This window comes from Trachypithecus francoisi, unplaced genomic scaffold, assembly GCF_009764315.1.
Source record: "Trachypithecus francoisi isolate TF-2019V2 unplaced genomic scaffold, Tfra_2.0 Lachesis_group5, whole genome shotgun sequence".
In the NCBI taxonomy this organism is placed as follows: Eukaryota; Metazoa; Chordata; class Mammalia; order Primates; family Cercopithecidae; genus Trachypithecus; species Trachypithecus francoisi.
This window is the reverse complement of record NW_022681470.1, coordinates 149,381,083-149,393,751: the sequence shown is the minus strand read 5'-3', so window position 1 is coordinate 149,393,751 and position 12,669 is coordinate 149,381,083. Positions and strand designations below refer to the sequence as shown.

Here is a 12,669-nt window from a genome sequence, read left to right as displayed (position 1 = left end):
TCCCGCCTGGGCCTCCCAGGCTCTGGGATTGCAGACGTGAGCCACAGCGGCCGGCCCGTGTTTCACTCTGTTCAAATCTGGGTGATACACTTCGAACGAAGCTTGGACCCCGTCGGCCGCACCGCTCCGCGCTCATTCCAACTTTGAAAGCAGGAGGAAGAAACGCGCAGGTTCCAGCCGCGTCCCCGCAGGCCGCGCTCCCGTTTCCTGGCAACCCCGCGTCACGTGCGCCGCCGCCCGGCTTCCGTAGCGGGAGCCGGCGCGTGCGTGCGTGCGTGTGCGCGCATGCGCAGGCGGGGCGACCGGCGTGCCCCGCCCCCGCGATGACGCCGTGCGTGCGCGCGTCCGGTCCGCGCCCCTGCCGGTTTTTATAGCGGCCGCGGGCGGCGCCGGCGGCGGTTGGTGGCTGTGGGGCCTGTGAGGAGGACACATCATGGCGGCTACGCTGTTCGTGCTGCTGGGTTTGGCGCTGCTGGGCGCCCACGGAGCCTCCGGGGCTGGTGAGGAGCGGACCGGGGGCGGGGGTGCGGTCCTGCAGGGGCCGGGAATGGAGGCCGCGGGCCGAGGCTGCGGTCCGGACCGGAAGCCAACGGGAGCGTGGGGCCTCGGCGCGGGGCCGCCTGGGGTGTGAAAGGCCGGCCCCGGGGGCTTCCCGCGCCAGCGTGGAGCTTGGGGGTGAAGCCCCAGGGTTTGAGGGGGGCTGGGGGTCCCTCCCGGCGCTGCCTGCCAGGCTCTTCCCGCGCTGTGTGTGTGGGCGTGAAGCCGCCTTCTTGGGGGCGGGAGCCAGGGGGTCCTGGCCAGGCCGGTCTTGGTCGGGGGAGGTGGGCGTCCTGCTTTTCGGTGGCCTGGGGTTGGGGGTTCCCCGGCAGAGGCGGAGGCTCTCGCCTGATCCCTGGGTGAGGGCGTCTGCGAAGGCGGCTGGAGGTGGCCCGCCCGCCCGTCCCACCGGCCGGGAGCAGGGAGACCCAAAGCCTTTGGCCTGGAGTCAGGGGTCAGGGGCTGGGCTGGTGCCTGCCCAACCTGTCCTGCTGGGACTGGACTCCGCAGGTCCCGGGAAAACGGCCTGAGGGCGGAGCCTGCAGACGGGCCCACCCTGCCTGCGCGTGTTAGGGTCAGAGACTCTACCCTGAGGGTCTCTGGGGCCCCTGCCAGGGCCCGTGCTGCCTGGAGCGATCATCTTGGCGCTCTCTTCTGGAAAAGGGGCTTTTGTCCTCCAGGCGCACACGGAGGCTGTGAGTGGGTTAGCCCTCCGGATCGGGAAGGGATTACCGTTCTTCCCGGGATTTAGCCCTGGCGTCTTGCCTCGGGTGTGCACCTGCCCCCGGGTGTTCTCCCAGACTCTTAAGCCCTCGCAGGCTCCCTCGAGGCGCCCTGCCTGGAAGGGAAGGCAGAATCTCCCTCGAGTGGCGCCAACCTTCTCTCTGATTCTGCCTTGCTTCAGGACACAGAATGTGGTGGTCTCTGAACGCCCCTCCTCCTTTACAGGCGAGGAAACTGAGCCCTGTGGGGAGTCGAGGTTCCAAGGTCACAGTGAGAGGCCTTGGCCACCCCATTCAGCGCAGGAAATAGTGAGAAAGTCGTTTTTAGCAGACTCTGACCAGGCATTAGGTTTCCAGTGCTGTCTTAGGAGGGGCCGTGTGGGGGTGGGCAGACATGGTTTGGAGAGTGCGTTTGGGAAATGGATTGAGGTGTGTTTTTCCGGGAAAAAAGCATGACAGCGTTTCTTGCTTGATAGAAAATTTCTTCCTTTATAGAGACCCCCATTTGGTTCTGGGTTAAAGATTTATAGTGAGGCTGGGCGTGGTGGCTCACACCTGTAAAGTAATCCCAGCACTTTGGGAGGCTGAGGTGGGTGGGTCACCTGAGGTCAGGAGTTCAAGACCAGCCTGGCCAACATAGTGACACCCCATCTCTACTAAAAACACAAAAATTAGTTGGGCGGGGTGGCGCACGCCTGTAATCCCAGCCACTCGGGAAGCTGAGGCAAGATAATCGCTTGAACCCAGGAGGTGAAGGTTGCAGTGAGCTGATATTGGGCCACTGCACTCCAGCCTGGGTAACAGAGGGAGACTACTGTGTCTTAAAAAAAAAAAAAAAAGGCCGGGCGCGGTGGCTCAAGCCTGTAATCCCAGCACTTTGGGAGGCCGAGATGGGCGGATCACGAGGTCAGGAGATCGAGACCATCCTGGCTAACATGGTGAAACCCCGTCTCTACTAAAAATACAAAAAAAAAACTAGCCGGGCGACCTGGCGGGCGCCTGTAGTCCCAGCTACTCGGGAGGCTGAGGCAGGAGAATGGCGTGAACCCGGGAGGTGGAGCTTGCAGTGAGCTGAAATCCGGCCACTGCACTCCAGCCTGGGCGGCAGAGGGAGACTCCGTCTCAAAAAAAAAAAGTCCGGGTGCGGTGTCTCACGCCTGTAATCCTGGCACTTTGGGAGGCCGAGGCAGGCAGATCATGAGGTCAAGAGATCGCGACCCTCCTGGCTAACACGGTGAAACCCCGCCTCTACTAAAAATACAAAAAATTAACTGGGCGCGGTGGCGGGTGCCTGTAGTCCCACCTTCTAGGGAGGCTGAGGCAGGAGAATGGTGTGAACCCGGGAGGCGGAGCTTGCAGTGAGCCGAGATGGCACCACTGCACTCCAGCCTGGGTGACGGAGTGAGACTCCGTCTCAGACAAAAAAAAATTATAGTGACCGATGTGTTGGGAACAAGGTGTAGAGCCGGAGGGTCTGGGCTCCTGAAGGGTCAAGAGCAAGGGCTTGGAGCCTCCCTCCTGGGCACTGAGCCATAGGGGGACTTGGGCAGAGGCTGGGGAGGGAGCTCCTTCTTCCAGAGGCTTTGCCAGCTAACTCCTGACCCACGACTGAGATTTCGTCTTCCTGGTAACCAAAGTGGCCCTTTATCGAATGTCTCCTGGGCAAGGACCTGGCGCCAGCACTGCAACCAGCTCTCTGGGGAGACACAGATAGGAGCCCACGGGCGAGGTGAATACGTAAGATAAGCCAGTGCCTCAGCTCTGTGGAAACAGCCTCCGTGGTGGGAACCAGCCAGGCTTGACTGGGTTTCAAGCACAGCACAAGGTTCCCACATTGAGCTAATTTGGACAGCCAAGTACCGGGTAAAGACCTTTGGTCCATCCCTGCCGGGTAGTGTGGTTCACGGTTTTGTTACTCTTGTGCAGGAGACTGAGAAGGGTTTCTCCTCAGTGGAAAGCTTAGCCCGGGGCTTACTGGCCAGAGCTGCATGCAGCCTGGGAAGCAGGTGGAGTCCGCAGTGCTGGCAGCGCTGCTGTGCAGCCGTGTGTGCGTGCATGTGTGTGTGGTGAGAAGTGGGTCTGTGTGTGTGTGTGGTGAGAAGTGGGTCTGTGTGTGTGTGTGTGGTGAGAAGTGGGTCTGTGTGGGGGGGGGATCAGTGAGAAGTGGGTCCATGTCTGTGGAGCATGTTTGTGCTTTTAACCCCAATTTTGCTGGGGACTGACTTGTGAAGACCAGAAGGTTTGGGCACGCAGCCTTGTCCTGTGTGGGGTGGACACTGCTGTTTGCTCTGTGAATTCGGGACTGTGTTTGCCTCTCCTGAAACTTGCCTCCGGGGCGTCTGTGGGTTGGTGGGGCATGGCTGGGTGTGGCGAGTGCCCAAGGTTGGCCGTCCACGTCGTCTCCTGTGGGCTTGTCAGGGACGGGAGGGCCTGGGTGTGCTAGCTGGGTCCCAAGGGCGGAGGGCTTCGTCCCTGAGCTTCAGATGAGAGGAGTGGGAGTGCCTGGCTGCGGCTGGTGGGGGCGGGTAGGGGAGGTGCCTGAGGCCGCTTCCCAGAGCTGTTTTCGCTGGCTCCTGTGTGAGCACTGCAGTGGGTGGGGAGGAGGCGGGTGGGGGTGGGTGGGGGCGGGCAGCCTTATCCTGCAGGGCTGCTTGTGTACAAGTACCACGCGCCTGCCTGGCCCTGAGCCCTGGCCCGGCTGCCGAGTGGGCAAGGAGGCGCTGGCTGTTTTTAGATGAAGGTGACTTTACTTGAGAACATGGGTTGCAGCTCATATGGCCAGAATCGAATTCTAACCTTTCTGGGGCTGTGGCCGAGTGTCAGGCACTGCCCGTCCTCCTGGTGCTCATGGTGGAGGCTCCTGGTGCGGCCAGCGAGATGGGGTCGCTGGCGGGGTGGGGGGCTCTCATTGCCCCCGAGGAGCCTCTACCAGACAGGCCAGCCCAGTGACATTTCAGTACAGACACAAACGCCATCAGCATCTGGAGGGGCCACACGGTCGTTCTGTCCAAAGCCTTTTGGTCCCTTTGGGAGGGACGCCGCCCGCTGGGAAGCGGTAGCACTGTGACCGGTGCAGATGGTCCCTGGGAGCCGGGACTCCCGGGAAGGTGGGTGGGGCCCCCGCCTGGTCCTCCTCTGCCCTGTGTGCCCTGCCCTGCCTGGCGGTGGGGTGTGGTGACTCAGGGGCCAGCCCTCTCCTAGCAGCCCTGGGTGAGGAGGATGTGGAGCACAGCCCTGTGGGGCTGAGGATGAGGAGAGGGGCTGCTGCAGGGCAGGAAGGAGCTTGCCAGCTGGGCCGCCTCTGGCTGTGCTTCCTGCCCTGACTCACCTCGCCCAGCTCTGCATGTAGCTGCTGGTTTTGCAGTCTGGGAAATCTTAACTCCCAAGAAATGTAGGTTACCAGGAGGAGATCCCTGTGAAAATGGCACTGCCAGCCAGGCGCGGTGGCTCACGCCTGTAATCCCAGCACTTTGGGAGGCCCAGGAGGGTGGATCACGAGGTCAGGCGTTCAATACCAGCCTGGCCAAGATGGTGAAACCCTGTCTCTACTAAAAATACAAAACGTTAGCTGAGTGTGGTGGCAGGCGCTTGAAATCCCAGCTACTCAGGAGTCGGGAGGCTGAGGCAGGAGAATTGCTTGAACCCAAGAGTCAGAGGTTGTGGTGAGCTGAGATTGTGCCACTGCACTCCAGCCTGGCAACAGAGTGAGGGTGTCAAAAAAGAAGAAAAAGAAAATGGCACCGCCAGAACTTGTGAACTGCGCCTGCCTGGAGTTCACCTCAGGTGGTCAGGTGTGAACATCTGTCCCTGTGGCGTTGGGGCTGTGACCTGTGCACTGCCACGCGGCCTCGGGCCCGTGAGCCTGCGTGTACACGTGTACGTGTTGGGGCGTGTGTGTCTGCAGATGTGTGTCCTTACATACGTGTGTGTTGTGACGGTGCCTGGGGAGCCTGACCTCAGAGGGTGCCGTGGGGAGGGGCTGCAGGGTCCCGGGGCGAGGAGGCACTCCCCATGCTTCCGCCCTGGGCTGGGCTGGGCTGTTCCTGGCAGGCGGGTGCCGGGCACAGTGTGAGGGTCTGTGTGGATTCCCTTGTGCTCCTTTGCGGCTCCGGGGGCCTTCCCTTGCATTTCGCAGGAAGGGTGGCGGGTGGCCAGAGGTGAGGGGCCCTGAGGCCCTGCCTGGCTCCCAGCTTCCCAAAGCCCCGTCTCTCTGGGTCGCCGCCCTCAGAGATGGCGGAGGACACCAGCGTTCCACCACGGGCCACCCTAGAGGAGCCGGCTGGGGCTCCTGGACAGAGGCCGCCTGCCCGTTTGGCTCTGGGGTTTGTTTTCCTCAGCAGCTCGCCGGGTCTCTGGGGTGGGGCTATCGGGCAGAAGGCAGAGGACGCTGCCCTTGGGAGCTGAGCTCCGGGCAGCCCTCGGGGCTCAGGAGTCCTGGCTTTTCTGCAGTTGCATGTGTTTTGTGTTTTGAGACCGTGTGTGGTCCCACAGTTGTGCCCTCAGAAGCCGCCATGGCTGCCATGAGGTGGGAATGGACTGGACGGCCACAGTGGCCCCCCCCACCGTCTTTCCCGTGCCATGCTCTTTCCAGCCAGGCCCCATCACTCCCGCACACGCTGAAAGGAAGTGGCTTCCCCACCCGTCCTGGCCGGGAGTCCTGTGGCAAGGCCTTTCCCAGGGGCTGCCCTCCCAAGTCCCCCGGGCACTAACAAGGCCCCCGCACTCTCCCCGCAGCCGGCTTCGTCCAGGCGCCGCTGTCCCAGCAGAGGTGGGTGGGGGGTAGTGTGGAACTGCACTGCGAGGCCGTGGGCAACCCGGTGCCCGAGATCCAGTGGTGGTTTGAAGGGCACGGTCCCAACGACACCTGCTCCCAGCTCTGGGACGGCGCCCGGCTGGACCGCATCCACATCCACGCCACCTACCACCAGCACGCGGCCAGCACCATCTCCATCGACACGCTTGCAGAGGAGGACACGGGCACCTATGAGTGCCGGGCCAGCAACGACCCGGACCGCAACCACCTGACCCGGGTGCCCAGGGTCAAGTGGGTCCGCGCCCAGGCAGTCGTGCTAGTCCTGGAACGTGAGTGGCGGCCACCTCCCTCCCTGCCTCCTTCATTTTCCCTCCTGTGCCGCTCACCTCCTGGCTCCTGCTCCGTAGAACCCAGACGCCTCCTCCCCTCTCGGTCCCGCTGTGCCCCATCGGGCCCACCACCTGGACAGAGGGGCCTGGACCTGAAGAGGGTGGGCTCACCACTTGACCACCAGTGCTGGGCAGCCTGACTTGGGGAGGGCAGGGCTCTGCCCTCCAGCAGGTGGGTCCTCGTCCTCCCCTCGACCCTCCTCGTGCCGTCCGTTCCGCCGTTCCTTTCTGTTCCCCTGGGCGCCTGCCCAGCTCCCTCCCTGAGCGTCCGTACTGCAAGCCTGAGGGGCCTCCAAGCTCAGCCCAGGCTTGCAGGTCTCAGAACCTTCTGTGTCCTTCACAGCGTCTCGTTCTAAGGGGTTTTCACATTTCAATTCCCAGTGGGAATATTGTAAACTGACCAAGAACAAAGAGATTTGCTTGGTTGGGGATTGGCAGAAGAACTGGGGTGCTCCCAGCACTGCTGGAGTGCTGTCAGCCTGGGGTTGGGGGGTGTGGAGCCACCTGGGTGCCTCCTAGAGAAAGGCATGGGAGCCTTGGGCAGGGGGTGCTGTGGCTTTTTTTTTTTTTTTTTCCTGGAGACGGATTCTTGCTCTCTTGCCCAGGTGGAGTGCAGTGGCACGATAGCGGCTCAGTGCAACCTCCACCTCCTGGGTTCAAGTGATTCTCCTGCTTCAGCCTCCCAAGTAGCTGTGATTACAGGCACGAGCCAACACGCCCGGCTAATTTTTTTGTACTTTTAGTAGAGACGGGTTTCAGCATGTTGGCCAGGCAAGTCTTTTTTTTTTTTTTTTTTTTTTTTTTTTTTTGAGACGGAGTCTCACTCTGTCGCCCAGGCTGGAGTGCAGTGGCCGGATCTCAGCTCACTGCAAGCTCCGCCTCCGGGTTTACGCCATTCTCCTGCCTCAGCCTCCCGAGTAGCTGGGACTACAGGCACCCGCCACCTCGCCCGGCTAGTTTTTTGTATTTTTTAGGAGAGACGGGGTTTCACCGTGTTAGCCAGGATGGTCTCGATCTCCTGACCTCGTGATCCGCCCATCTCGGCCTCCCAAAGTGCTGGGATTACAGGCTTGAGCCACCGCGCCCGGCCGGCCAGGCTAGTCTTAAACTCCCGACCTTGTGATCCACCCACCTCAGCCTCCCAAGTGCTGGGCCGGGATTACAGGCGTGAGCCACCGCGCTGGCCGGCCTGCTCCAAGGGCCCGATGCCCTGGTCCTGGCTCAGGGACGTGAGTGGTGCCTTGTCTATCCCCACACCTTGGTCCCAGCCTCATGTGTCTCCGGACAGGAACATCACCAGGCGGGGCCACTCGGTTGCCAGCGCCTTAGCCCAGGGCCCGCCAGCTGCCGGCGAAGGGCGCCTTCCCGAAGGGGCCTCCTCAGCAGGCGCGTGTGGCTCTTCTCTTCCCGGAGGCGCGACCAGAAGTTCCCCTTGGGCCTCCCGTCTTCGGGGTGTCAGGGCCACAGTGTTCTCTGGAGTGAAAACAAGCCCTTCCCGGGAGGAGCCACAGGTTCCTGGGGGTCAGGCAGGCAGCGCAGCCATGCCCCTCCACTCTGCTGACGGCGTCTCGCCGGGCCTTGCAGCCGGCACAGTCTTCACTTCCATAGAAAACATTGGCTCAAAGACACTCCTCACCTGCTCCTTGAACGACAGCTCCACAGAGGTCTCCGGGCACCGCTGGCTGAAAGGGGGCACGGTGCTGAAGGAGGACATGCTGCCCAGCCAGAAAACGGACTTCGAGTGAGTGCCGGACCGCGGAACGCCACCACGTGCCCCTTCTCACAGCTCTGTGCCCCGAGTGGCCTGTGGTCCGTAAGAACAAAAGACTGGTCGCCAGGCTCGATCCAGGCGGAAGTTAGGGACCAGCTCCGCTCGGACCCCCAGAGGGAAACCCCCGGGCGGGGTCTGAGGGCGCCCTTGGGAGCCAGGTGGCTCCAGTAGCCCTGACAGGCATCCCTGTTGCTCCCTCGCCAGGTCCCAGGCACAAAAGGGCACCACACTGCCAGGTCCCGGGCACACTTGCAGGCCTCCCGGGCTCTGTGCTCCTGACACAAGAGGGCGCCACACTAAGGCCTGCCCTGCTCAGCCCCCAGACGCTGTCATGGCCAGAGCCTTGTCATCACTGGAGTTGGGACGGCCCTGGGAGCACAGAGCCTTTTGTTTTCAGGCTCACTGGGAAGACAGTCACAGGGTGTGGGGTGCAGAGCAGGGACCAGAGGTGTCGGGTTTGTCGTCAGGGAGAGGGGTCCTGTTTGCTGGTTCTCTCACCTGGGGGTGCTTGCCAGCCTGGCTCTGTCCCTGGGGCCATACGGGGACACCAGGAGTTTTGTTGAGGTTCAGACTTGACTGGGACAGTTTGACTTTTCCGCTGTGCCGTGGTTGGGCCCCTGGAGAGCCCTGGGTCCTGGGAGGCATCCTGCAGAGCCGGGCCCGGCTCACCCGCCTGCTGTGGTTGCAGGGTGGACCCAGACGACCACTGGGGAGAGTACTCCTGCGTCTTCCTCCCCGAGCCCACGGGCAGGGCCGACATCCAGCTCCACGGTGAGTCCTGCAGCCAGGGGTACCGGGCGCCACCGACTGTCGGGAGAAGCTGTTGGCCTGAAGCACCCGGCACATCCCAGAGCCCTGGCCCCCTGCTCCCTGGAGGGGAACAGGCCCTCGTGCTGCGGGGGAGCCCTGCAGTTCCAGGCTCCTCTCTCTCTCTTCACCCTCCTGTCAGGCCCCCCCAGAGTGAAGGCTGTGAAGTCGTCAGAACACATCAGCGAGGGGGAGACGGCCGTGCTGGCCTGCAAGTCAGAGTCCCTGCTGCCCGTCACCGACTGGGTCTGGTACAAGATAACTGACTCTGGGGACCAGGTGAGAAGCCAGGGAGGCCAGGGGTCCCGGGCCCAGCCTTCAGGACCGGGTGAGGGGCCTAGGCCCGGGGGTCCTGGGCTGAGCCCTTGTCCTTGGTCCCCCTAGGTCATCGTCAACGGCTCCCAGAGCAGGTTCTTTGTGAGTTCCTCGGAGGGCCGGTCGGAGCTACACATCGAGAACCTGAACATGGAGGCCGACCCTGGCAAGTACGGGTGCAACGGCACCAGCTCCGAGGGCACCGGCCAGGCTGTGGTCACCCTCCGCGTGCGCAGCCACCTGGCCGCCCTCTGGCCCTTCCTGGGCATCGTGGCTGAGGTGCTGGTGCTGGTCACCATCATCTTCATCTATGAGAAGCGCCGGAAGCCCGAGGACGTCCTGGATGGTGAGCCGCCTGCCTCCTGCCCACACGCCCGGCTCCGGGGTGCTCCGGGGCCACTCCTGGTCAGTCCCTGCCAGCCCCACCGCTGAGCCAGAGCTCGGAACCAAGGAGCCCTGGGCAGGGAGTTGATAGGACTCTGAAAGGCAGTGTGGGATGGAGCGTCCAGTCCGTCCCTGGGCAGCCGCCACTCAGTGGGCAGCGGGACCCCAGGAGGAGGAAGAGGCGGCAGCTTCACCCCACAGCCTCACCCGACCCTTACCTCCCCCTCACTTGGCTGCAAGCCAGTGTCCTCCATGGTAAGCTGGCCCTTGCTGCTCCGCCCGACCTCGTGGCAGCTGTGAGGAGCCCAGGGCCATGGTGTCAGGGAGTCCTGGCCTCTGCATGATCGGGCTCAGGAACCTGAGGTCGGCCATGCTCGGCTCTGGCAGCGCCTGCGGCTCTTCTGCCCCTCGGGCTGCGTGTTCTGGGGCGAGGCCTGTGTGGGCCTGTGGTGGCGGCTCTTGGAAAGCACTGTGGGGCAGGAGTGAGGCCCATGAGGCCGTGGGGACAGCTCGCCATGGAGGGGACAGCTTGCCGTGGGGAGCACACCCACAGGTGGGGAGGGCTGGTTTTCCCCGCACCGTTCGGCCGCAGAAGATGCACACGGCTGGGCCCAGTGCGCTGCCCTGTGCCACCTGGAGGTCACTGAGGGCAGGGCCAGCAGCACAGATGTCCCTGCTCCGGGGCCTGAGTGGGACCAGCGCTGACAGGCTGTTCTCTCGTCCTCTCTTTCATGGTGGCGGTCCTCCTTCAGATGACGACGCAGGCTCTGCTCCCTTGTAAGTCCCAGCTGTGGGGTTCGGGGTCCCAAGGAGCTGCCTGCTGCCCCAGGCCTTTAAAACACAAAGGCAGAGCCCCCCAGCTTCAGTATTCTGGGGTCCTGGGGGCTGGGGTGGGCAGGGGTGAGTTGGAGAGGGTGACTTGTCGGGGACACCCTCTCACCCGGCCCCTCATGCCCCAGGAAGAGCACCGGGCAGCACCTGAATGACAAAGGCAAGAAAGTCCGACAGAGGAACTCCTCCTAGCCAGGTGCGGCAGGCGGGCGGGAGCTCCTCCTCAGCCGGGGCAGTGGGCTCCTGGGTCCCGCCTGTGGGCCGCTGGGAGGTGCATCCAGTCTGAGCGCCCCTCCCTGTCCCCAGGTAGCCCGAGGACGCTCCCTGCCCCCGCGTCTGCGTCACCGCTGGAGTCCACTCCCAGTGCTTGCAAAATTCCAAGTTCTCGCCTCTTAAAGAAAACCCACCCCATAGATTCCCATCATACGCTTTCTTCTTTTTTAAAAAAGTAGGGTTTTCTTTCTACATTCAGGATTCTGTTCCTTAGGGTTTTTCCTTTGTGAGTATTTCTGGAGAGCCCGGGAGCTGCTGTGCTGCGGCCCGCCTGTGGCTCTCCGCCTCTGGGTCTGAGTCATGGCGGGTGGGCGGCGCAGCCTTCTCCACTGGCTGCGGAAGGTCACAGGTCACACGAGGGGCCCTGCGTCCTGCCTGTCTGAAGCCAATGCTGTCTGGTTGCGCCATTTTTGCGCTTTTATGTTTAATTTTGTGAAGGCCACAGGTCTGTGTTTGACTCAGCCTCAGGGATGACTCCGACCTCTTGGCCACAGAGGACTTACCTGCCCACACTGAGGGCAACCCTGTCACGGCCTCAAGTCACCCCCAAGCCCCTTCCTTGCCTGTGCATCCGGGGCAGCTCTTGAGAGGGTTTGCTGGGGAACTGGTGCCGTGGCTGGGACTCCAGAACTGTGGAAGCCGCTCCCCAGCTCGCCCCTCGAGGACGGCCCGCTCTCCACAGCACCAGGACTCAGTGGGAACCCCTGTCCCACCCACCGCCACAATAAAGATTGCCCCCATCCCCACCCTCACCCTCTCCTGGCTCCTGTCTGTGCCTGACGGGGTGGGGTCGCCTGAGAGGACGTTCACCCTGGGCTCTGGTGACCACAGCAGGGGTGGGTCCGGTGCCCAGACTTCACGTGTGAGGACGGGTCTGCTGAGACCCCAGTGGGTGTTGGGGGCCTGGGGGCATGGGCTGGACAGGGTCTGAAGCTGTCAGCTGGACTGGGAACTTGGAAGGCAGGTGGGACCGACCCCGTGCCTCAGGCACACAGAAGAGGGTTGGCACTGACCTGCTGCTGCCTGCCCCACAGCTGCCCGCACTGACCCTTCTGGGTGGGCTTGAGCAAGGTTCAGTCGTGGTCCTGGCAGCTCCTGGAGAGCAGGTGTGTGAAGCTGGTTCCTGGAGGCTGAGGGATCCCCAGCCCCTGTCCGCCCAGCACATGGAACAGACGTGGTTGCAGGGCTGGAGAACTTGGGGGACCAGGAGCTTAGAGCGTGGAGGTTGCAAGGCACAGGGCTAGTGACTGGCTGTGGCGGGAGGTTTGCAGCTGTTGTCAGCCCTGTAGGCTGAGCGTGGCACTGTGCCTTCTGCTGGTCTGAGCGGGGGTCTCAGGGTGGAGGCCAGCAGAAGAGGCCAGGTAGGGGCCTAGGGAGCCTGGGTGGGTTCCCAGAGAAGCCAGGAACCGGATGGGAAGGCAGTGTGTTTCCGTGTTGGGGAAATCCAGCGTTTAATGCCACAGAAGCCAAGAAACGTGACCCACGGTCTCACCTCACAGCTACGCAAAGCGGGCGTTGCTTAAACACGGGCCCAGGCGGGAGCCCCTCCCGGCGCTGATCCTGTGGGCCAGCGGGGGACTGCGGAGCCCACATCCGGAGCTGCCCTCGGCCTGGCACCGCACAGCTGAGGCCGGCTCAGGGTCCCTGGCAGTGACCGCCCTGCCAGTTCTACAGCTGGGCTTTCCCCGCCGCTGCCACCAGGCGGCGCCACACGCCCGTGGGGAGGGTGACAGGTCCTGGAGCGCCTCTGCCCGGGCAACCTGGCGCCCCTCCTGGGTTGAGGCCACGGAGTCCCAGGCATCACCTGCTGAGTGTATGCTCAGTGACCCGCAAATAGGGATGCTCGTTCTGCTTTCATCGATTAGGTGCCTGTGGGATACCTGAAGC

The 12,669-nt window shown here is 63.1% G+C and overlaps 1 protein-coding gene across 4 annotated transcripts; it reads left to right on the top strand.

Annotated features, from left to right (window-relative positions):
- Positions 1-268: 268 nt before the first annotated feature.
- BSG (basigin (Ok blood group)) lies at positions 269-11,533 on the top strand. 4 transcript variants are annotated; one of them, XM_033195351.1, is made up of 9 exons: positions 387-500; positions 5,851-5,921; positions 7,986-8,142; positions 8,861-8,943; positions 9,122-9,258; positions 9,364-9,640; positions 10,431-10,455; positions 10,638-10,705; positions 10,816-11,533. In XM_033195351.1, the coding sequence occupies exons 3-8, from the start codon at positions 8,114-8,116 to the stop codon at positions 10,699-10,701; spliced, it is 615 nt and encodes a 204-aa protein (XP_033051242.1). In that variant the 5' UTR covers positions 387-500; positions 5,851-5,921; positions 7,986-8,113; the 3' UTR covers positions 10,702-10,705; positions 10,816-11,533. The 4 variants fall into 4 exon arrangements, with proteins under 4 accessions (XP_033051240.1, XP_033051242.1, XP_033051241.1 ...); XM_033195350.1 differs by lacking the exon at positions 387-500 and adding an exon at positions 4,918-5,135; XM_033195352.1 differs by lacking the exon at positions 387-500 and adding an exon at positions 5,241-5,245 and having other exon boundaries at positions 5,855-5,921.
- The last annotated feature ends 1,136 nt before the right edge of the window (positions 11,534-12,669 follow it).

What these genes read in the sequence shown, in the direction of transcription:
- BSG (XM_033195349.1), top strand. Translation starts at nt 434, where the DNA reads ATGGCGGCTACGCTGTTCGTGCTGCTGGGTTTGGCGCTGCTGGGCGCC. An exon ending in AGCCAGAAAACGGACTTCGA is followed by an intron (nt 8,143 to 8,860) that starts GTGAGTGCCGGA and finishes CTGTGGTTGCAG; the next exon opens with GGTGGACCCAGACGACCACT. An exon ending in TAACTGACTCTGGGGACCAG is followed by an intron (nt 9,259 to 9,363) that starts GTGAGAAGCCAG and finishes TGGTCCCCCTAG; the next exon opens with GTCATCGTCAACGGCTCCCA.